At 36.1% G+C, this 26,113-nt stretch overlaps 1 protein-coding gene across 1 annotated transcript; it reads left to right on the top strand.

Annotated features, from left to right (window-relative positions):
- Positions 1-3,624: 3,624 nt before the first annotated feature.
- Positions 3,625-25,569, top strand: LOC144979559 (WD repeat-containing protein 46-like; the record flags this gene model as incomplete). The annotated part of the gene is given in 15 exon segments (XM_078926288.1): positions 3,625-3,717; positions 6,306-6,395; positions 7,079-7,165; positions 9,900-9,974; positions 12,597-12,709; positions 13,203-13,343; positions 14,008-14,112; positions 15,272-15,422; positions 16,428-16,563; positions 17,583-17,682; positions 19,953-20,112; positions 21,081-21,234; positions 22,694-22,788; positions 23,686-23,778; positions 25,149-25,569. Coding segments are annotated over 15 exon segments (1,833 nt in total), but the record flags the coding sequence as incomplete, so codon positions are not given.
- Between the last annotated feature and the right edge of the window lie 544 nt (positions 25,570-26,113).

Here is a 26,113-nt window from a genome sequence, read left to right as displayed (position 1 = left end):
TGGGTTTTTAACATTTCAATAAGGTAAGATTCAGAAGTGAACCTCAAATTTTGAATCACAAGTACCAAGTGACTATTTCTCCGAACGTCTCCGTTCTCAAAATTTTTGTTGTTGTTTGCAAGAGTGTGTGTGAATGATGAATGTGTAGGTACTACCGCAAACTCGGGGACCCAAATAATTTTGGGGGTTAGGGAGAAGGGAAACTTTTAAAAAAATAAAAGTCTAGTAGTAGGGGGTTTGGGAGGGGAGAGACTTAAAAAAAAAAATAAAAAAAGTTTCCCCCTTCCCAAACCCCCCAAAAATTTTTTTATAATTAAAAAAAGTTTCCCCCCTCCCAAAACCCTAAAATCATTTGGGTCCCCGAGTTTGCAGTAGTACCGAATGTGTATGTATTATATGGGGTTTTCTTTTGCCAGTGCCGGTCTTTTATTCCCAACTTTCTGGTAGACTTCTTCCTGAGTTTGTGCTATCCTGTCTTTCAACCTCTGATCCCGTCTTGAGACGTTGGCTTTGTTATTTAGGTTTACTTCTGTTCTCTCTTTCATAGTGCAGCGCGAAGTGCAAAAGTGGACGCATCATGGTATATTCGCGATAGAACAATTTTTTAATAAAATCTGTCTTTGTCAACAATGTGCCTAAAAAAGGGTAGCTTGATTAGGCAGTTTAGTGAGCAGCAGCAGTGGCAGTCAAATTTTGACCCAACTCGCCCATAGGAAAGTTGTGACCGAAAATTGCCGTTCGCGTTTTGGATGGTTCAATTAAAGATGCATAACTTCGTTATAAAGAGGAATATCGCAGATATTTTGATATCATTATTTTCGTCTTTCAATTTCCTTTTAATTTTAAATGGTGCCAATTAAGGAAAAATCCATCAATAATTCCAGAAGTTATATGAAGTTAAAATTTGGCAATTTTCAAATGCATTTATTTTTTTATTTACCGCGTGTGTTTTTAAAATTTAAACGCTTGTTTTTAGAATAACATCTAAACTTTATTCATGCCAACTTTCAGGGCTCTATATCGATGCGCAGACACCTTTTAACTCTGCGCCGAAATGCCTAGTTTACATTATCTTCTCATCATGGCTGCCGGACGATATCGATATTCATATCGATATTTTAAACTTAGTTGTGTATTATGTTAAATTTAGTCCATAATATTTTCAGTACTATTATTTGCTATGTTTTTATTTTGAATACATACTTTCCAACTTTATTTATAGGCTTTTTATAGTTTTTGTTTTAAAAGTTCGTATATTTCTTCTCTTTGTGAAATCCGATATTAATAATATCGATATTTTAAAAATACCAATTGCTTTAATTTAATTTTATTTTACTTTGCCATCAAGTCATCAAGTTTCTTTCCCATATGTTTAGATATGTTTATCATTTGTATCCATATTCTAAAGGCCCTAGCCTTAATAATTATTATGGTAAGAAGTTCTATTAGTTTTGACACCCCCATATATTGAGAGAGAAGGGGGGAGGGGGTGGGGGGATAAAATTATATTAATTGTCAGTTCAAATGATGTAATAGCAATAAACCCAAAGTGGTCCAGCAGAATTTTTTAAAGTATTAAAAGCCAGAACTTTCCTTCTAATTAGGTATAATAGGGAATCTGTTTCAATTTATTTGAACTTTTTCAATCTACCATTTTATTTATATGCAATTAAATTGCCATAGGTAAAAATAAACTCATTATGACATTACACAACATGTTTATATCTTTTCATTTAAATACTCTCAAACCCTTTTTTATTCTCTATGTATTAATTAGAAGAGGGGAATTATTTGCAATTGTTTCAATGAGATATTGGGGATAAATCCAAAAGTGATAGAGCAAATTGTTTCTTACGTCTAGCCGAGTTTTTGATTATGTAACATTTGCGTCATATTATGTAATAATGTGTTAATTTGAAATGTTTATCTTCCTCTTTATTTATGTAAATGCATTGTCCTCGATAAGACGAACATTTTGGTATACAATATATTATAAGAACTCCATATTGACTGTTTTAACCATTTTTTATTAACATCACGCGATTTCGGTCACAACTTTGCAATGGTAATTTTGGGGTAAAAATCGGTCTGAAATTTCAGACTTTGAACTGCCGTAACTACATTTCTAATCAAGATACAAACAAAATTCAAACTGTTTTGTAATCTGTGTTGCCAGCTCTTTCATATGACATTGGTTTCAAGTGTGTGAGGTACATTTAGAATTTCTATTAAACTCCGTAGCTTGATGATTCGTGAGAATTCCGTGTCCACTCTGTTTGAGCATTTACTTTTGCATCGATATCGCGTCCGTAACCCATCAGCTACCGGAGTCTAGCCGACCATTCTGAGAAATAGAGTTCAAGTTTATTTTCCTGAGCGTTCGGAAAAATAGAGCCGGCCTTAAAAGTAAGTAGGCTGGATCATGAAGTTCAAATTCGTTGAGCTCGACCCAAATTCGAGATGTACTTTTAGTTTTAGTTGTAGTTTAAGGTACTTTGGTAAACGTCCATTTGGCACTCCAGCAGTGAGCTGTGCACTGTTCAGTGGTTGATGTCTCTGACGAGAGAGCAGCCATCTTTTTATATAGTCGACATTATTGACATTGCAGATTGGCCAGATGTGTTTTGTTATGTGAAGCAATTCAGTATACTTCGGTACATCACAGTGTCTAGTGTCTACTTTTGAATGTTCTTTTGCGTTTATTATTATTATTATTATTATTTTTATTATTATTATTATTATTATTATTATTATTATTATTATTATTATTATTATTATTATTATTTGTTTTAACACTTTAGACTAAGACTTGTTTAATTCATTTTTCTTGTATGTTTGCTTTCTTTTTTTTTTTCAATTCACGTAATATACCTATATAATCAGATCCCAGTTTCTTCAATTTTCTTTTGGCCTGGGGTAGAGAGGGAAGGGAGTTGCCTTGGGTTTACTTTTATTATTATTTACACGCGTCGTTTGATCAATGCATGACACTTGGAATTGTCATTTTGTGAGGTGAAATTAAACATTTTTTGGGGCACATCTCATCTTTAAAAATATACACTCAGAGTCAAGAGTCCAATTTGAGATCATTCAAAGCACAATTAATGGTCCACTAAAAAACTAAACATGCTTAAAGCGCTTTACAAGGGTCCAAACCAACAATAACGTTTAACATTTAGGAATAGACAGGAGACTTGTATATAGAGACAGCGCTGTTATCGGCGAGGTACTCATTTTACACGAAAATGCAGTTAGACATTATGAGTAAATAGTCTTTTCCAAGGACTCAAACTTTGTGCTGCCAAAAGGAGCGGACTCGAACCAGGTCCAAAGGCGAGTGTCATACTAAAAAAATCACAAACTCCTCTGTGTCAATCTTAGTGATTTCTCTCTTTCTTTTTAATTAAAATTATGATACGACATCCACTTCTTTAACTGCATTTTGTGCATTGCATGCATGCAGCGTTTAAAGATACTACCAATACTACACATCACTACAAACTTGACACAGCATTAATAATATTTGTCAATAATGCATAGTGTCAAGAAAGGAATATGTTGTGATGAAGTGTACTGATCCATGGTTAAAAAAGAACATTTTTCATTATTTATATTTCTTTTCAGGCCAAATTCAAGCCACAAGCTCCTCACCTGAGATATGACTCAAAATTTTCAACCAAAAAGTCATCAAAGAAAGACAAGAATAAAGATACTAAGGTTTGAATTGTAAATTTTCTACTTATGACTTTATATGGCGAGAGCATCTAGCTTTGTAGCCAGTTAATCCCGTCCCCCATCCTTCTCTCTTGCTCTATCTTTTTCTCTGGTTGATATGTTGCTTAGTAGGTCTACAACAAATAGCATAGCTGCCAACCAGTACGATAAAATCGTACTCAGTACGATTTGGCCAATCCAGAAAAAGAAAAAAAATCCAGAAAGAAAAAAAAAAGAAGAAAATCTTATAAAAATTAAGCTTTTTAAGCCCAAGCCTCAGTAATCTGCTTCTGTCACCACCTCCCCATCACTTATGCCTACCCAGTATGATGATAAAGGTAAGCTTCTCTTAGTATTACAGTTCTGACCATTCTAGTACTTAAACATTAATAAATATGCCATTTTAAGACATGAATTGGGCATCCGCGCCGCACCGCGTGTATAATAATACGTTTTTGCATTTTGAAAAGTTGGCAGCTATGAAATAGGTAACGTTATCGCCGGGGACTGGAAAGGGGGACGTGGTGGGGACTGGAAAGGGGGACGTGGTGGGGACTGGAAAGGGGGACGTGGTGGGGACCGGAAAGGGGGACGTGGTGGGGACTGGAAAGGGGGATGTGGTGGGGACTGGAAAGGGGGACTGGAAAGGGGGACGTGGTGGGCACTGGAAAGGGGACGTGGTGGGGACTGGAAAGGGGGATGTGGTGGGGACTGGAAAGGGGGACGTGGTGGGGACTGGAAAGGGGGACGTGGTGGGGACTGGAAAGGGGGACGTGGTGGGGACTGGAAAGGGGGACGTGGTGGGGACCGGAAAGGGGGACGTGGTGGGGACCGGAAAGGGGGACGTGGTGGGGACCGGGAAGGGGGACGCGGGGGGGACCGGAAAGGGGGACTGGTGGGGACCGGAAAGGGGACGTGGTGGGGACTGGAAAGGGGGACGTGGTGGGACTGGAAAGGGGGACGTGGTGGGGACTGGAAAGGGGACGTGGTGGGGACCGGAAAGGGGGACGTGGTGGGGACCGGAAAGGGGGACTGGTGGGGACCGGAAAGGGGGACGTGGTGGGGACTGGTGGGGACCGGAAAGGGGGACGTGGTGGGGACCAGAAAGGGGGACTGGTGGGGACCGGAAAGGGGGACTGGTGGGACCGGAAAGGGGGACTGGTGGGGACCGGAAAGGGGGACGTGGTGGGGACCGGAAAGGGGGACGTGGTGGGGACCGGAAAGGGGGACGTGGTGGGGACTGGAAAGGGGGACGTGGTGGGGACTGGAAAGGGGGACGTGGTGGGGACTGGAAAGGGGGACGTGGTGAGACCCGTGAAAACATAAAAGTACGATGTGGGGACCAGTACCTGAGAGATGGCACGTCTCAACAACATTAGAATGTGTATATCTCGTGTTTACAAAGGGTATACCAGTTACGCTTTCACTCTCCATGTATATTGTCATTGTTTTGATCGTAAACAGTTCTTGAATGCCATTTAACAAAACAAAAAATAGATTTTTAAAAATCAATTTCCAACATGATAATACCGCACAAGTACACAAATGCACACATCTAGTTTTGATTTAAATTAAAATCAAATCCATGCCGATGAGTATTGAATACCGAAATTTTGTACTTTAAGCGCATCGAAATTTACAAAGTAATAAACAAAAATGAATATAACACCTTTTTTTTAAAAACCCGACACAGAATGTTTTGGGCTCAAAACTCTTCTTCAGCCATCAACAAAAAAACAATAAAGACATAAATACAGAGACTTTCCAAGATTTTTCTACAACAGAGATGACCTACAAAATTTCTCTGTCGTCAATCTGGAATTTAGTAATGCATTTTTTAAAAAGTTTATATTCATTTTTGTTTATTACTTTTTACAGTTCACAGCTTCTAGCAGCTTAGTATCACTTTCAAAATTTACAAGCTCTTAAAAATTAGTAGATCTACATCTTGCAACATTAAAAACATAAACAAACCACACAAAAAACAACTAGTTTTACACCACAAATAAGATAAAGTTTGGACTGATTATTTAGTGAAAAAACTGATTTTTCAAATGATATTAATAAAGTGAAAGAGGCTGTTATTTTTTTCCCCATGCTGTTCCAACATATTAGAAGACCGTAAATATCCATAATTGCCCACCATTGGACACAGCATTACCTGGTATCTCCTGTGACCTCAGACAATTAGCTAACATGGAAGGTTAATGGACCCTTGAGAGTTCTATCCTTTGCTAAACTTCTTTTGCTGTGGTTCCATATGAACAAGCCTTGTAGTAAACATGTGTTCTGATTCGTCGGTAGCATTGGAAGGAGAAAAAATGTGTTTTTTATTGGTTAGAGTACGAGATGACGATGGTAGCTACGTAGGAAAGCATACAACAAAAGGTAGGTTTTACATACGCTTTATGAAGGGAAGTATTTTCAGGTTTCGAGAGTTTACCTAATCTGGATTTCAGGTTTAGGCACCCATGTCATCAAATTTGATTGCCTTTCCATGTTGCTAAAAATAAATCCCATTATAGCTGAGTCTGTGAAGACTGTTGTTGCCTTTTTAGTCAAGTAATCTTGGTTATTGCGGTCTATTTCAGGTGAAACTTGAAGCCAAAGATACACAAAATACAAATGAAGCTAAAGTTGCCCCACAGAAATTTCCGAAAGCTGGGAAAAAGGATAAAAAGGTCTGTATTGTTCAACATGTTGCAGTCCATTAGTTTCAGATTTGTAACTTACAAATTGATGATGAAAGTTGCACTCTTTATATGCCCAGAAGGACTAGTTTCAGGATAAATTCAATAATCTCTCTCTCTCTCTCTCTCTCTCTCTCTCTCTCTCTCTCTCTATATATATATATATATATATATATATATATATATATATATATATATATATATATATATATATATATATATTACAAGTTTAGATTGAAAATGAAATAAGTACACCGTATACACTATCATTCAACAGCCATAATTTGTTACAAACAGTGTCATATTGGCACTGTTGACTGTTGATTCAGTCATCAAGAATTTTTTTTTTTTTTTTTTAAATTTCGATCCCATTGCACCCAGGCATTCCATGAAGGAATGTAGATAATCATCAAACAAGATGTCTGGTGTCAACAGAAATAATAATAACAATAATGGGAGGATAAAAATCTTTATGATTTGCACCATCAAACAGCTTTGTTAGGTAAGATATATATTTTGCCTATGCAACTGTTTTATGGTATATTGTGAAACTTTTTTATCCTTTTTGTTTCATATGTCGAAAAATATTTCTGCTGCTAAAATTGAAATAAATATATATATAACTATGTGTTTCTAACTTTTACTTTTGTTTCATCGTGCATGTTGTATTCCAGCCCAGATTCCAACCACAAGCACCTCATGAGAGACATGGGCTGAAATTCTCTACACAAAAATATTTTCAAGACAATCCGGATGAACAGGTAAAGAATCTGTTTTGACAATTGATACAGACGCATTCTTATAGCTTTTACAACAATCCTTTTAGTCTTATTTGTCCAAAGTAGAACCGTACTCGAGTTATTAATAAACAGGATCCTCTCATCAACTGGGTTTAGCTTTTATCAATGATATGAGCTGTGGATTGAAATTTTCCACACAAAAATACTTTGAAAGACAAAAAAGTAGATGAAGTTTGAGGATTTGTTAATAAAGAAACCAGTCACCAACTCTATTTAGTTATTAACTAAAGAGTTTACTATTATTGGAAATCTAACAAATTTGTTAGATTTTCCATTCATATGAACTCGAGAGAGTTTTAAAAAAATAAGAGCGCCTAAGTGAGTCGGTGAAGATGTAAACAGATGGAAAGTTTAAGAGTGGTTCGATTATATTGGAACCTTGCAAAACAATGTTTCTGTCTTCCCCTTGTGGTGGACAATACATGGTGGGAGGGGAGAGGGAATTATGCATTAAAAATCTGGATATGCAGATGGAGTTAGATTTTGACAAAATTAATAGATAGCCAGGGATGCCACTTTTCCGGTTTTAGCCGGAAATCCGTTTTTTTTTACCACCAGCCTGTTTTAATCCGGAACCTCCGGTTTTTGTCCGTCGTCACTATTCAAAAAAAAAAAAAATATTTTTTTTTAAAGAAGAAGAAAAAAATCGCGATCGAGATTTGAGCCGGAACTTTTTCGCCGGTCGAATATTTGGGCACCTAAATGGTAGTTTATCTACGCCAATCCCCATCACAATTCCTCCTTTTAAAAAAAAAAAATTATAAATAAACAGTGATTTTGAGAATTTCTCAGAAATTTTTCGCTGAATTTGCCGTGTCAAACATTTCCCTCAAAACCACAAAATCACCATTATGTCTTATGTCTTATTTTGACACCTGTGCATTAGTCTCGTGAAATTTAGTGACGTTCCCGTTTTTATGACGTCGGGCCAGACTATATGGCACCAGATGTCACAATTGACACAGACGACAGTGGTGTTCGTTGATGGTTGAAGGGGAAGGGGAGGGACAAATCTCTCTCTCTCTCTCTCTCTCTCTCTCTCTCTCTCTCTCTCTCTCTCTCTCTCTCTCTCTTTCTCTCTCTCTTTCTCTCACACTTTTCCTCTTTCCCTTTGCCTTTCTTTCCATTTCTCTTTTCTTCTTTTTTTGTTTTTTGATATAGAATTCCTAAGATCAATTCATAAATTATTCTAGTAGAGAAGTCTCTCTCCTCTCTCTCTCTCTCTCTCTCTCTCTCTCTCTCTCTCTCTCTCTCTCTCTCTCTCTCTCTCTCTCTCTCTCCTCTCTCTCTCCTCTCTCTCTCTCTCTCTACCACTACTACAACCACCACCACACCATCATCCATAGCACCACTACTACTACAAATAACACCACATCATCCCTACCACCACTACTACTACAACTACCACTACATCATCATTCCTACCACAGCTACTACAACCACCACCACACAATCATCCATACGACCAGTACTACTATAATCACTACCACATCATCCCTAACACCACTACTACTACAACCACCACCACATCATCATCCCTACTACAACCACCAAATGTAATTATACTTTCAACTTTTGAAATTCTCCGAGTCGTGTCAGAAATTGCTGCGAGACAAATTTTGGATTACATCTCAGTGAATTTGAGTGAAGTTTAAATTTATAGGTTATGGTTGCATGGGTGGGTCATGATCTTCACAATGAAAAATTTTCTCCTTTTATGTGACCAGTCATTCTCACCCCTGATAGCTATTGATATTAATTTGTCTATATTTTGTTTTCAGCACCTTATTTTATCAATTTGAAAACTGTTAACTCTCCTTTCTTTTGTGTGTTATTTGCTCTCAATTGCAATAATAAGTACTGAAACAATATTCCAAATTTGATATTTTACAAAGCCCTTGACGTTGATTTGTATCTCGTCCCCGCAAATTTTCAGGCTTTTTTTTTAAATATGCCTGGTGGCATCCCTGGATAGCATATGCTTTGCCAAGGAACTCACAACATTGCCATCCGGAAGTATAACGGACCAACACACAAAGCTTTGTGTAACCATGATCGGTTATAGTTAGGTTAATACAGTTAGAATTACTCATAAACGCGGATGGCAAAAAACAATAACAAAGACCTGAGTGACGTCAACTACGGACTATCAATAGAATATAGACAGAGGAAAGTGTACAGGTGATTAACTGCAAGTGATAACAGTATTGAACGAGTAGCTCATAATGTTGCCCTTAATCATGATTTTGAATAGAGCAGTGAATTCCTTCTCAATCTACAGTTGTAGTGCATCATTTCTCAGTAAGTTTTCTAATTATATTATTTGTTTTTAACAACCATGTCCAATGTCACTTGTTTTAATGATGTATATTGAATGAACTTAAGATTTAAATATTAGATTAAAAAATTGAGGACAGCATTGCTCAGCGGTATGGTCTTTGCTTCGTATCCGATAGGTACTGAGTTTTGACTACCCGCCTCGTTGTGTGGCCTTTAGCAAGTCGCCTTGCTCTGGCTCACTTTGCGGCGCGGCGTGCACTGCGGCTGACACCTGATTTATTCCAGTCTTCCCTTGGAGTAGACCTCTATCTCTAAGATAAATTTCCTGCCGATGAATGCAAGTATTTTTTTTTTTTTTTAATTATTTTGTTTGATATATTATTTATATACTTGTTGTTTCATTCTCATATTTCAGTCTGGTGGGAAATTGAAGTCTGAGACACTGCCTTATGAAAGGGTCCAAAAATATCTTGTGGGGAGAAGACCAGTTGTAAGTATAGTCATAAGTAGACTACAAGATTTGGATGAACTAAAAGTTTAATAAATCACTCAAGTCGTTTGAACATCATTATTATTATTAATTTCTTTTTTATTCATTTTTTGTTTTTTATTTTTAATTTTGTTATTTTATTTTTAAAAATGTTATTTTTGTTTGTTTGTTTGTTATAATATAGCTATTATTTGCAATCATCACTATTGTTTTTATTAGTGTCATTCATGGGCGTTTATTGCTTTCAGTTTAGTTCGCCAGGTAAATCTAGCCAGTCTAATGATGATGAGTCTTTACACTGAGAGAGGGAGACAATTTTTTCGCCGTTTTGATCGATTTTTTCTGAATTTCAAACTAATGTAGTATTGCCGTTATTAAGTGTAGCAAAAATATTTTTATACTACCAAATAGTTTATTAACAGAGTTTTCATTGATTATATAATCATAATTATGATCGTGTTAAAAAGCAAGAGGGATAACCCATGAAACATAAATTTAAGTGAATTAAAATTTTTAAGAGAATATTTTAACATGTTCAACACTTAAGATTTTAAAACAAAAGTAATGGAAATGATGTTGAATATCTGTAGAATGTAGACATCAATTTTATACCAGTAGATTGAGGCGTTTTTGAGATATCAGTTCACCTGTACGTAAAAGTAAGGATTTTGAGTAAGGTGAAATTGAAATCCAATCACAGCATTGTCTTAATAGAAATTTTTGAATAAACCAGAAACATAGTCAAATGTGATTCATTTATATTTATCCCAGAATCAACGAATTATAAGAATTCCATTAAAAATTGTTATATAAGGACATTCATTTAAAGACAATCAAAACCACCAAGAAAATCTGAAAGAGTTCTTATAATTTTCATAACCTTATTTTTGAGATATCCATGCCCATTACTTTTTTTTCATGTACTTGACTTGCACCTCTTTTAATTTGTGTGCCATATATACTGCATATAGCACATCACTGGTGAAAGATTAGGATCATATTCACCTCATTAAGTATTGTTTCTTGTTCAGAGTTTTCTCATTGAACCAAAGGTATCAATACCTGCATCGCATTTATTTAAATTATGTATCAGTGAGATACATTTCTCGCAAATTGAAATATTGAAACATGTCAGAATTTCACATTTATATTTATAGTCAATTGTTGATAACGTCTTGAGTCTTTTAATCCTCTCAGCACGGCTCTGTACTCTTCACAAAAATTCGACATATTTCATTTGTACTGGTGTGATGACCGTCTTCAGTGTGTCTCTCCATAACCTGAACAGAACTTAAATAAGTAAATTTAAGAAATATCTATAATTTCCTCTTAAATTCAATGAAATCAAATTAAATAAATGTCTTTTATCATCACTATCTAGTTTTTTTATTGGGTTTCTAAAATATAATGAAATATTCTCCTCTTTGTTGGTAACAAAAATAATTTTTGAGATTCCTTTCCACACCCTCTATTCTTAAATCCCTGAATCTACATAATAAAGTATATATCATATGAAAGATAATTTTATCTACTTTTCTCTGATCCCTCACACTTGATGGTAAAAAGTGTTGGTTTGATATTTTGAATTTTTAAATATTTCTTAAACTTATAATTTTAATATTTATTTCATAAAAAAACTCTGATTATTCAAAAGAGCAAAACACAAACTTAGTTAATGATGTAAATAAAAATAGTTGCGTCTTGTAGAGGAAAAATTGGCCTTTGCATCCATATATATTTGAAAACTATGAAAAAGATGTTGGGTCCACAACGGGCTGAGAAAATTGAGTATTTTGATGAAATTTCTACTACTCTCTGCCTGAGAGAAATTCAAAGCGATGAGATTTACCTGCAGACATAATTTATTGCCAATGCACGCCTTCTTGACAGCTGTTATCACTGGGGCTGACGGTGGATTGTTTACATTACTTGACGGTAGCCAGTGAGGGAAGAAGTAACTAAAGTGAAAGTTTGGGCTCTATTTAAACGGCTGTGCATTATTATCACTATCGTAATTATAGTCAATCGTTAATAGTGAAATTGGCATTAGAAGTGTATTTTTTTTTTTTTGTCAACCCAAGATCATATTTTTTTTAACAGACAAATCTATCTTTTTAAATTTTATGTATTTATTGATTTATTTTTTATTAGTTTTATTGCATCAAAGGTGTATTTTATAATTGTATTTTTACTGACAATAAAAAAAAAATTGTATTCAAGTCAATTTTTTTCAAAACCTGCAGGAAGAGTTTTCAATCTTTACGTTACCAACTTTATCTCTCGCTATATTCTAAACTAATTTAAATTAATTGAATGAAATAAAATGCAAAACTTTATATTTTAAAAAAAGGTAATGTTGCTGTCAAATAAAATGTGACATTTGACCCCTTTTGAGAGGGTTTCTTTCTCTTTTTTTTTTTTTTTTTTCATCACCACACATAAATATAAGCTCTGAATTAGATTAATATTATTATGTGACTGGAATTGTTGGGCATTTCTTTGAATGGAAAGTAACATTTCAAAAGTGTGAATTCTGAAATGAAAGTCTAATTATTCTTATTATTTTATTTTATTTAATTATTTTTCTTTTTTGTGTGTGTGTGTGTGTGTGTGTGTGAAAAGCCCAAAACAAGAACAATGTTCCACAGTCACCGCATGGAAGAAAGAGAAGAGCTGATTGAAGAAGTGGCTCAGGCATCTGCAAGGGGAGAATTGCTTTGTACAGAAGACACTGGGTAAGGCTTTCATTCAGAGTTTAGGACATCCATACCAGCATCCTTGTATTCGAGTAAAGTAATTGTTTTATTTTACTCTTTCAGCGCCATTGTGCAGCCAGAGCAGAATCTGTTCTACTGGCCAATGGCCATACAGTGCGACCGGTCTTTAAAGGCAACAACAAAAAAATTGATCCAATCTTACTTTCTACAAAAGTATTATAAATTGAACCAATGGTGTCATTTCTTTCATCAGAGCATTCAATTGGCCCTAGGGGAGTATTTTAATTGAGATTTTGTGCCTAATTCAAATGTCGCTTTGTCTTAGCTTGTCATTCTCATGCTGCCTCAATCAAGTGTCAAAACAAAAAAGCAAACAAAACACTAGGTCAGTAGTTGCACAAGTTTATCACGGTTTACCAAAATAAAATAAACATTTTTTTAAAAAGAATGGAGAAGAAGATAACATTTGCACCAGTCAATTAAAAAAGAAACGAATTACTTCTGTTACCAGTCTTTTGGAAGCGGAGAAAACCAATGACATCACACAATGGGACATCAAAAGCTCGGTGGATGAGATGACACAACAGAAAATATTTGACCTTCACCTAAATCAATTTGGACCTTACCGCATGGATTACACAAGAAATGGGAGGTATGTGCTCAATTTCTATGCGCTCATGTTCATTTATCCATATTGAAATGAATAAATATCACATTTAAATCCCTTTTATCATAAGGCAAATGGTGATGCTACGAAAATGAGATAAAGTCATTGATAAAAGTTCTCCGGCATATGCTTGTATTTTGGTTATACAATAAAAGTCACCTCCCAACATTTTCAGTTTAAGTTGGTGGGTATTTTTTTTTATGAATTAGGATCACTTTCTGGCAAACTGGCCTCGTCTCTCTGCCTTTTAGCACAGGGTTAACATTGTCCCATTTATTTACTGACTTATTATAGCTCCTCAGTATATTTTCCAATCACCTGCTAAGCAAAAAAAAAAAAAAAACCATTCCAAGGGAAGACTGGAATAACCAAGGTGTCAACCGCAAGATGACCTAAGGCTAGGTGACTTGCTCAAGGCCACACAGCGCGACGGGGAGTCGAACTTGGTACCTTTCGGGTATAATGCAAAGACCATACCGCTGAGCCACGCTGCCCTTTTGCATTTTTGCATCTTCATTGAATTTTTTTTTCTTTTAACTGAATATTCAGTTTGTTTTTTGTTTTTTTTTAAAAAGTAAAACAGTTTCTGTGTTTGTGACAGGTCTGTGATAATCATAATTTATTGTTGTGTTTTTTTTCCCTCTTTTAGACATTTACTGATCGGCGGTCAAAAAGGACACATTGCTGCCTTTGATTGGCAGACAAAGAAACTGCATTGTGAGATAAATGTGATGGAGACGATAACAGATGTGAAGTTAGTATATTAAAGATTATTTCTATTTTATAACATGTTTGATGGCTGATGTCCAATGAAAAGTTTTGCTTAGCATTACAGACCTCTCAGTTCCTGATATTTTGTTTTCATTCCAGATCTTTCTATCTTTGATTTGATGAATAAATAAATTTCCCTTTATATTCGTCCCCAAGGGGACATTTTACTGAAGGGTCTATTCCTAGGGAAGACTGGAATAACCCAGGCGTTAGAATTAGCTAAGTAGAGGTGACTTGCTCTAGGTCACGCTGGATGGTGGGTTGTCGAACTCGGGTACCTTTTGGGAGTGAAGCAAAGATCATAGCGCTGAGCCACGCTGCCCCATTTTAATTTTTACATTAATTGATATTTTATTATTTCACAAAATTCATCATCATCAAATCTACATTTCCACATTAGCTCCAAATTATTTTTGTTCTAAATTTAGTCAGTTGGTAAGTCTGTTATTATATTGCATTCTATTAGGATATCATCTATCTCTGAGTTGGGTCGTGGCAGTGAGTTTTAGAAATCTGATTTTAAAGTTACTAAATTATTGAATCTGTAATCTGTGTAAACAGATTGGTCTGTGCTAATGGTTTTCCTTTGATCCGCGGAAATTCACAATTTTTTGTGTTGGAGGAGGAATTTCCTCCTTGTAAAAAGTTACATTACGATACTTCTCAAACCCCACCCCCCACAACCTGACGTGTGGTGGAACAAATAGGTGCAGTTTCCCACTCTTCGGAAGTTAGTTAGACTATCAATGATAGTTTATCATCTCAATTGCATTAAAAGTGGGTGTTAGTGAATCGTAAAATTGGTGCTTAAAGGCAATCGTTAAAAAATTTTCCTCCCTATTCACTTTTTGTCAACATCAGCAGTGATTTGTTTATTTAGATATTTATTGATATTTGTATTTAATTTGTGTATTAATTATTGTCTTTCCTTTTTCCTTCTTATATTTTTTTAAAGTTTATAAATTTTTCATTTGTCTTTTTATATGTGAGAAGTAGAAATTCTTGTTTCATGGACCCTATTATTCACTAAGTTTCTGAAGCAAATAGGAGTTTACAACGTTACCTTTCCATCTTATTTTTTGTTTAATTATCTATCTACCCACTGGCTCAACCATCAACATTCTTACCCATCCATCCACTAGGTGGCTTCATCAAGAGACCATGTTTGCTGTTGCCCAAAGGAAGTGGACCTACATCTATGACAATCAGGGAATCGAACTCCACTGTCTCAAACATCTGGACCAAGTCCAGCGTCTGGAATTTTTGCCCTATCACTTTTTGTTGGTTTCTTCAGTAAGTTTTTCTTTTTTTTTTTCAAAACTGAAACAGAAAATCTTGTTATTCGTGACCCATTGCCTCAATCTGGTGTTATGTTTGGATGAACCAGGTGAAAAGAATTGTTGTTTTAAGTGAAAGTTATCCAGTGATGATATTAGAGACGCCAATTAGGCGCTGGTCTCCGGCGACTGCAGATGTGTTTTGGCTGTGCTCTGTGTTTTAAAAAATTTCCTTTTTGATGAATAAAGCACATTATTATTATTATTATTATTATTATTATTATTATCATTATTATTATTATTATTAGCCTTCTGCGGATCCTCAGAATTCTGGGATTTTGGGAATTTCTCCGAAATTTTTCGCTGAATTTGCCTTTGTCTTATGTCATATATTGACAGCTGTGCTCAGTGTCATGAAATTTGGTGAAGGTCCCGTTTTTATGACGTCAGGCCAGACAGAATGGCACCAGATGCCACAGTTGACACAGAAGACCAGTGGTGTTCTTTGATTAGTTGATGGTTGAAGGGGAAGGGGAGGGACAAACGGGTCTAGATTTTTTTGTTGTAGTTGTAGTTGTAGGTGCCTATTGCCTTTTTATTTCTCTCTCTCTCTTTCTCTCTCTCTCTCTCTCTCTCTCTCTCTCTCTCTCTCTCTCTCTCTCTCTCTATTATATATATATATATATAATATAATATATATATATATATATATATATATATATATATATAGATATATCTTTATAGATATATCTTTATATATATATCTTTATATACATATATATATATATATATATATATATATATATAATATATATATATATATAATATCTTCTTTGTGATATAGAATTCATAAGATCAATTCATAAATTATTCTGATAAAAAAGTAATCCATGGAGACAAGAACTGATACAGTTTATTATTGTCTTAGTCCTATGTCTATTCTAAATATGACAATCATCTCCCACTATTTAAATCAGATTCCCCCACCCCCCACCCCTCCTCCCTTGATTCTTTCTTTCAGAATGCCAAGGGTTATCTGTCCTATTTGGATGTTTCCATCGGGAAAGAAGTGTCAGGAATTTACACCAAGAAGGGTCGACTGGACATCATGAAGGCCAATCCGCAGTCGGCTGTCATCAATTTGGGTCATTCTGATGGTAGGCATATATTTGTTTCTCTGTCTATCTGTCTGTCTGTAATGCAGAGTTGTGGTCTCGTAGTATGATTGATACTAGCCTTCGGAGCTGTAGTTCCCTGCTTTAAGCCCTGCTCTGGGCAGGGCAAAATTGAGTTCTTGGGACTCTTCTCACATTTTCTCACCATGCTATATGTGGAATGTGTAAGTAAAATTACAGACGACGTCTACTACTACTACTACTACTACTACTACTACTTCTACTACTACTACTACTACTACTACTTCTACTACTACTACTACTTCTACTGCTGTTGCTTCTGCTGCTGCTACTGCCTCTGATGATTATTATATTTTGTATTTATTTCCAATTCCAATGTATTTATTTTCCAACAATAGTCTACACATTTTTATATTTCACTTTCTATACTGCATTACACAGTTCCTCCCCGCCTCCCTCTGTTTTGTTGATAAAGGGGAAACCCAAAACGTCCATTTTATCTGTTTTCATATATTAAATTGAAACGTACATTCAATTTCACATTGTTATTTATTTCTTCGAGCTTCGAGCAGCAACATTTACATGGTCTCGTAGTATGATACTAGCCTTCGGAGTTCCCTGCTTCGGCCCTGCTACGGACAGTGCAAAATTGAGTCCTTGGAAAAGGCTCTCTACTCACATTCTCTCACCATGCTATATGTGGAATGAGCACTGGGCTAGCTAGCAATTTTGTAGTTGTCAGGAATAAATGTAATAGTGCCTTATAGGCGTGATGTCTTGTCCTACATGTTAACGGTTAACAGGGATGCCATTTTTCCGGTCGACCTTGTTTAGTATTGGTGGGTTGTGTTTTTTTTTAATATAAAAGCGCTTATTGTTTAACGAGGCAACAGTGAAGGGGCAGGTAGATGGAAATATATATATTTCCTTTTCTTTTTAAAATTTAAAACTATTATTTTGAAATTTTAATCGTTCTCATCAAAACCATCTGTATTGAGATTGTTTTAAGTTTAAAATTGTTATTGTTCTTCTCGTCACAGGTACAGTCAGTTTCTGGATTCCAAGTATGAAAGAACCAGCGGCCAAGCTTTTATGTCACCATAGCGGACTGAGGGATTTGAGTATTGATGTCACTGGAAGGTGCTGGATCTATCTAGCATATCTAACATATGGGGACAAATTTTCAGTTTTTAAAAAAAGCTTATTGAAATTTGAATCGCCACCCACTGTCTCAAAATAGTATTCTGTCGGGATGAAATTCAATTGATAGCCGCAAACACGACACTTGAGGTTAAATTCTCTTCTTTATGGAAGAAAATAGCAGCTATTTCTTGCTTTGGAAATGAAAAAAAAACACTCAATGTTTGTATTTCTCATTGTTTATTCACTTTTCCGTGTACCATTCATCCAGACATACTACCATTTTTGAGATGGCTGGCCACAATTAAATTCCATTTCAAAATAACTAATATGTGTCCACCCAAGATTGAATTGTAGCTCTTAAACTATTTGATATATATTCTAATAAAAATTTTACGCAGTGAGACTCGTCGCAAATGGAAATTGATACAAATGTCTGTTGTGGTTTTTTTTTTTTTGTTGTTGATTTTTTTGTTTGTTTGTTTTTTACTCTTTCTTTTATTTATTTGTTTAATTTTTTTTATTGTTGTTGTTTTGATTTCAAAATTGGTCGAGTGTTTTGGTTTTTTTCTCCGGGTTCAGATTTTCTCAACAAACTTCAGTGGAATGTCGGTGAAAATATTATTATTTAAGTCAGAAATTTCCACATAAGTAAAGTGAACTGAACTAAAGCTTTTAAATACGAGGGCTCTTTCATAATTAACCGAAAAATGCCTGTAAAATCCGCGTTTTTTATGCTATCAACAAAATTATTGCACGTGTTCATACCTTGACTCGTCCTTCATTTCTCTGCGTAACAGCCAAGTCTGTCGACACACTTCTGCAAACGCCGCACCATGGAATAGATACCCTCTCGGAAGAAATTTCCGTCAAGGTTTTGTAGCCATTTCCGCACATGGTCAACAAGCTCTTCATCGACATCAAAGCACTTTCCTGCCAGCTCACGTTTCAGTGGCCCAAAGTGGTGATAATCAGATGGTGCGAGGTCTGGACTGTGTGGTGGGTGTGGCAAAATCTCCCATCCATATGTCTCTAGCCAACCTTGCGTCACTCGTGCTGTGTGGGGTGTAGCGTTGTCGTGTTGCAAAATGACCCCGTTGGTCAACTGCCCTGGGCGCTTTCTGCGAATGGCCTCCCTAAGCTTGTCAAGAGTTTGGCAGTACCTTGCAGCATTGATTGTTTCTCCAGGTTGTAAGGTTTCGAACAGAATAACACCACGACTGTCCCAGAAAACAGTTCCCATTATTTTCTTTGCTGACCGCATGACTTTTAATTTCTTCGCGACAGGTGAGGATGGATGTTTCCATGTCATCGAATCTTGCTTTGTTTCTGGGGTGCAATGGTGCAACCAAGTCTCATCACCGGTGACTATGCTGTCAAGAAAAGTCACATCGTACCCTAGAAAGTCTCCGCCGGCGTTGGCAGTATGCCCGTGAACCCTGCGTGAGCTCTTGCTTCTTCTCAAAAGTTCCCTGCAGATGTCCAATCCTTGTTCTTTATGATTGTCTGTCAATTGCTTAGGAACCCATCTTGCGCTGACTTTTCTGTAGCCAAGTTCATCAAATACAATTCTAAGGGCAGAAGTTTCCGAAATTTCAAGACTGCTTGCGATTTCATGAAGTTTCAACCTCCTGTCTTGACGAATAAGCTCATCAACTCGCTTCACATTGTCTTCTGACGTCGCAGTTATCGAACGCCCTCTCCCTTCCCTGTCTGTCAAGTCGGAATGGCCGGCTTCAAACAAATTACACCAGTGATAGACTTGTGTACGGCTTATAACATGCTCACCATATACACTCTGAAGTTCTTTATGAATTTCGGTAGGATTCAGACTTTTGGCGTTCAAAAAACGTATGACAGCTCTGATTTCCTCCTTTGACCAAGTTTCAAGGTGGGCCGCCATCTTTAAAATCGTCTAGAAATTCATTGTGCAAAATGATGCACTTCATAATTTCTGGGAATATCCGTAAGGAAATAAGGAATATCATGTCGTTTACAGAATTAAAAAATCTCCACTTGTTGCTGAGCAATGGGCATTTTTTGGTTATTTCTGAAAGAGCCCTCGTATAATGGTCTATAGAAGGAAAAGAATAGATGTATTTTAGCTTGATGCGTATCAATTTCTGGTATTTTATTTTATGTTTTGTTTCTTCCCCTATAATATGGATTTTTAAAAAAAAAATTATTTTGACAAGTCTGCTTAGAGCATTTGTGTTTGGAATTTATTGTTTACTTTTCCTTGAAGTATTTAAAATTGAAATCCATTTTAGGTACATGGCAACGACTGGAATGGACAGAAGACTAAAAATATGGGACCTGAGGATGTACAAAGAGTTGAGTCGATGTCAGTACGTCCAGAGACTGTGCCCTAATCGTCTCGATTTCAGCCAGAAGGGATTGTTGGCCGTTACCAGAGATAGAGTCGTTGAGGTTAGTCTTTTTGTTTTTGGCAAGGGAAAATTAAGATGGAAATAACTTACTTACTTATCCAAACCAGCGACTAGCCAAGCTCTAGCCCTTCGGTCTTGTGCCATGGTATAGTAGTTAAACGTCTTTTGTTGTTGTTCCAGGTGACTATTATAGTGTGTTACTGATGCTTAGATTTGATGGGAGGAATGTGCATCTCAGGTCTTCAAGAGGTTGGCATTCAAGCAAGTGGTGTGTTACTGTTTCATTGGAGTGTTGACATAATTTTGCTTAAATGGCTAGTGAGCGGTATATGTTGTGTTCTTAAAAGAAAGATGAGCTTTTATATAGCGCCATTTCTATTTAACATGCTCAAAGCGCTTTACAACGGGTCCCTGGCCAACAGCAACACTTAATATGTAGGACGGGACACGACACCTAATAGGCGATATTATAATTTTTTTCTGGACAGAGACAACGCTGTTAACAGCCAGGTACTCATTTTACACCCGAGTACAGTGAGAAAAGGTGAGTTAAGAGTCTTTTCCGAGGACTCGACTATGCGCCGAGCGAGGCTCGAACCCAGGACCTTCCGATCCGAAAGCGAATGTCACACCACTAGACCACATAGCCATAGAGTAGTGCAGTTTAGGGTGTCGTGTTTTAAAATTGAAAAGTTGGCCCCTTTGCTTTTACTCATTTTCGGTCTCCATTTGTACACATTCCATAATAGTAATAATAGATTCTTATAGAGCGAGGCTCTTGGCTCTTTAAATTACATCAACACAAAACAATATATAGAAAGTACATGACATCAGAAGAGAAATGTTTTCAAGGATTTCTTGAATAAAGACAATGATTTGGATTCTCAGATGTTCTGTGGAATGGTGTGCCATACAGACGGTTTAAACTGAGAAGGACCTTGTTGGCAGTCGGATTGGCAGAGTACTAAGATTTTTCTTATCAGTCCTAATTTTCCTCTAAATTTTCAGGTCTACAAGGACATGACAGAGTTGAGTCGGAAGCCAGACAAGGCCTTTATGTACCACTACTGTGACAGGGAAGTTGTGGACATGGCATTCTGTCCCTATGAAGACGTGCTTGGTCTTGGGCATAAGGAAGGATTTACCAGCATTGTCATACCTGGTATGGAAATGTCTTTTTTATTATTATTATTATTATTATTATTATTATTATTATTATTATCATTATTATTATTAGTAGTAGTAGTAGTAGTAGTAGTAGTAGTAGAAGTAGTAGTATTATCATTATGGTTAATATTATTGTCATTATTACTGTTAATATTATTATTATTGTTTGCTTTGCTTCATTATTGATTTTACTTACTTGATTTGTTGATTGGAAATATTATATTCTTGTATGAGGTATATTGGCAATGCCTGAAAAGAAACTTTTGAATGTATTAACATTTTTTTTTTAAATTTATTTATAATTTAATTTTGTTTTTTAAATTGTTAGGATGTTGTGATAGGGAACAATATATTGTAATGTCAAAATACTGGTTCCAATCTTCTTGGAAGTAGTGTGAAACCGGTCCAGAGGGTGCACTGTATTATTGTTTGATTTCACTATTCCAAGTCCTTTGACTCAAGTCGATGTATACTTAGTATTGCATGTCTCATAAAACCCAACTTGTTATGGGCTTATTGTTGTCGTGGAAAAAACTCTCAAACTATCAAACCAAGGCAAAATATTATCCACTACAACAATGTTAAATCAATCCATAATTATGTGCAGTTATCAAACGTCCTAATAAGCACACATTAGATTCAAGCCATCCTGTGAAAGGTTACTCAACCTGGTAGGCTTATAGGTACCACCCCCCCTCCTCCCCCTCCTAATAAGAGTACATAGATTCAAGCCATCCTGTGAAAGGTTACTCAACCTTGTAGGCTTATAGGAACCCCCCCCCCCCATCCCTGCCAGAATTATGTCCACAATACACTGCAGCTTCACATAGTATGGATCTTTATTAATAGTTTGTATGAACAATGATGATCAATTTTAAATATTTTCATTATAGATTTAGTCCTTTTCGGTCCCTGTTGAAACAGAGGGCTGCAACTATGCCTCTACCACACTGCACTCGATTCTGGACCATCTTCATGAGTTGGGCCTATGACAAAACCTGCCTCTTTCACCTTTCACTTCTCCAGTTTACTTTTTATCTTCTGACCTTTCTCCTGTGTCCAATCGATTGCCATGTCCTCTTCGACCCTTTTGATGATCAATAGATTAACATTTTTAATTAATTGAGCTTATATATATAGCACAATATCTACTAAATGTGCTCAAATCGCTTTACAAGGAGTCCCTGGCCAACAGCAACACTTAACACGTAGGACGGGACATGATGCCTGTTAGACGATATTACAATTTTTTCGGACAGAGACAACACTGTTAACGGTTCGTTTTACACCCGAGTACGGTGAGAGAAAGTGAGTACAGAGCCTTTTCCAAGGGTTCAACTATGCACCGAACGAGACTCGAACCCAAGAACTTCCGGTCCAAATGCGAGTGTCATACTACTAGACCACATAGCCGCATGCTATTATTAATATAAATGTAATGTCTTTAATTCCAGGTGCTGGTGAGGCCAATTTCGATGCCAGAGAGTCCAATCCGTTTGAGACTAAATCACAGAGGAAGGAGACTGAAGTTCACATGTTGCTTGATAAGGTGAGAAAACAAAACTTAGTTTTAATGGCTCAACATAACGGGTGTTTAGGTTTGTCTTTTTTTTGTTTTTTTTTTTTTCTTTCTTTTCTCTTGATAAGGTAAGAATTTTTTAAGTTTTAGTCACTCTGCATAATGGGTATTTTTTAGTTTTTTCAAAGAGTGAAAATCGTACCATTTGTTTTGTTGTTTTTTTTTCTTTTTTTCTTTCTGTTTTCTTAATAAGGTAAGACTTTAAAGTTTTAGTCAGTCACTCTGCATAAAGGGAATTTTTTTGGTTTTTCAAAGATTTAAAATCGTATCCTCAATTATTTACATGCATCATCCCATTTGAAATGTGAATTTACAATTGGAAATACATAGTGATAGATATTTACAAATTGATTTTCGTCTTATGAAGTGGAGATTTAGTTCCATGTCATGTGATCAGTCTGTCTTTGTGGAACACACAGAGTCAAAAGCTAGCAGCAAAAATGTACTAACTTTATATTTTCTACTTGCATGTTGTTGTTTGTTTTGGTTTTTCTTTTATTTTGTTGGTTTGTTGTTTTTTGTTTTTTTTTAAATCACTATATGTGGGCATAACAAAACAATTTCTATGTTTTTGTTTGCATCTTCTTCCCATCTCCCTCTCTCTCTCTCTCTCTCTCTCTCTCTCTCTCTCTCTCTCTCTCTCTCTCTTGCACACACACACACACACACACATATCACACACACACACACACACATTTTTACCTATACTGTTTTAACTATTTATGACAATCTAATACATATAACATATTTTATGTTGACCTGAAGAAGGCCAAAGGCCGAAACGTCATTTGTTTTGTGTTGTTCCCTTATATACGAGTCACATTTACTCACTTTATCTTTTTCTCCATCTTTCCATTTTGTATCCAGGTCAAACCAGAGATGATCACCTTGGACAGCGAGATTTGTCAGATCGACACCAAGACCAAGCAGGAAATGGAAGAGGAAAGGGAGGCGAACAAGGTTGGTGGCATTTAACAGTTTTGATTCTTTTTATCTGGTGGATTTTTTGCTGCTATTTTCTTTTATTATTTTTAGATATTATTATTACTACCTCCGTCATTAAAATTATGGTCATTATTATTATAATTACCAGTAGACTGCCAGTGTTTCTTAAAGGCCATGAAGAAGAAAAAACATTTCTGGAGGGAGTGTTTCTTTTTCTTCACGTCCTATAACTAATGTTTGCTAATGAGGTGTCTGATACCTAGATTGACCATTTTGTCCTTGCTGTTGTGTTTTGTTTTGTTTGTTTTTTTTACCATCTTTTTCAAATCTAGATTTCTTCTTCTTATTATTATATCTATTTCCATGGATCAATCTAAACTATTAATTTTGACATTAATTGAGGGTAAGAGAAGTGTGGATAAGTGAGCCTCGTAAAACTAAAACTGAAGTTTTGTAACTAAATGAAATGAGCTGAACACCACGGGCAAGTGAATGATGGACAGTAGTGAGTGGGCCGTCAGAACTCGATGTAACCTTGAAATATATATTTAGGAAATATTGGTCTATCAAAGAGAGAGGGGGGGGGGGGGGCAGAGGGGATTGATTGATATGCAGTACACTTATATAAAATTGTCAAATCGTTTTTAGCAGAAGAGTGGGAGTGGGAGAAACTAAAGTATGTTGAGAAACTACAACTTCTGATTAGACATTGGACAGATAATATGAAATCAGTTCAACCATGAACTAAGTCATATGTTTTATGTTGCCAAATCTATTCTTCCGATTGGACAGATAAAAATGAAATGAGTTCACCCATATTGATTAATTCCATAAATTACTCAAAATCCACGAGGGAATGTTTTACAAGTCCCAAAATTATGCTGCTTAAAGCAAAACGAATACTGCATTATACATGTTCCATTGGCAGGCAAAAGCCAATCTGCCAACTCATCTTGTTTTACAAAAATGTTGTAGGATGTATAATGAATTTGTTTTTAAGCACCATAATTTAATTATTTAATTGATTAAATCTGTTCACAAACTAAATGGCCGATCCTTATGCCCAGGCAGATGTTATCAATAATTATTTGAGTCAACTTCAACAGGTGGTAAAATTATCATTAATTTAAAAAAGGTTTACAAAGTTAGTTGTATATTAATCTGCTCAACATAGTTTTATCATTCTTAGATTTGTGACTAATTTTGTGCTCTTGTCAATTTTTAGATTTGCGACTAATTCTCTGCTTGGTTGTCAAAAATTTGACATGAGCTGTATGGAACAATTTTGACCACCAACTCTTTTTTGGTTAAGAATAGATTTATTTATTTATTTATTTTTGTCTAATTTCTTTATCTTTATCTTTTTTTTTTGTTGTGTTTTTCAGTACAAAGTACCAGATAGAATTGATTTCACTCCAAGACACAGACAGCGAGGGGCGAGCAGCGGGTTGAAGATGGTCCAGCGGAAAGACGGCCACAGAGAGGATGTGAACAGAGAGGCCGTGCGGGACAAAGTCAGGACGATGCAGATAGAGGGAAAGTTTGAGGAGAGGAATAAGAAGAGAAAGGGTGGTGAAGGGATGACTGTGTTGGACAGGCTGAAGTCTAGGCATTCGGAGGGATAGATGGGAGGACATGTGTGTGTGTGTGTGTGTGCATGGGGGGGGGGGAGAGAGAATGTGGAGGATCAAAAAGAGGAAGATGAGAGATTTTGTTGCAAAGATGTAATGTAAATATATTGCATTATTATGCTTATAGATTCTGGTAATTATTTGAAAATAAAAAGTGATTTATTCATGAAAAACAGTCAATGCACTTTCCCTTCCTTGAATAGTTTTGTGTGGTTTTTTTGATCACTGAAATTGAAAGAGTACAATAACATTGCCTTGCACTATTGCCTATTTAAGCCCTTAGCAAAGCTGGCAGGTTGATGAAAAGTTACCTTACTTGAACTGTATATTCGTCAGGCATCCGATTTGAAGGGGAGCAAGCCATTGTTTCTGTTTGTCATGCAGCAACGTTTGTTTTCTGTTTATTATTAACCTTCTACCTCAAACTGCTATTATACACCTTCGGACCGTAAGGTCCTCGGTTCGAGTCCCGCTCTGAGTGGCACATAGTTGAGTTCTTGAAAAAGGCTCTTCACTCGCATTCTCTCACTGTACTCGGGTTTAAAATGAGTAGCTGGCTGTTAACAGCGTTGTTTCTGTCTGAAATAATAAGTAATATCGCCAAACAGGTGTCATGTCTTGTCCTATACTAGGGGGGGGGGGGGGTTATGACCCCTGTCCACCTAATAGTGACTGGGTGATGAGTTTAATAGGTCTGGTAGAAAGTACTCTGAAATAAG

This window comes from Berghia stephanieae, chromosome 9 (genome assembly GCF_034508935.2).
Source record: "Berghia stephanieae isolate SIO BIC M18660-M18661 chromosome 9, UCSD_Bste_1.3, whole genome shotgun sequence".
Classification (NCBI taxonomy): domain Eukaryota; kingdom Metazoa; phylum Mollusca; class Gastropoda; order Nudibranchia; family Aeolidiidae; genus Berghia; species Berghia stephanieae.
This window is presented reverse-complemented; position numbering and strand designations above follow the sequence as displayed.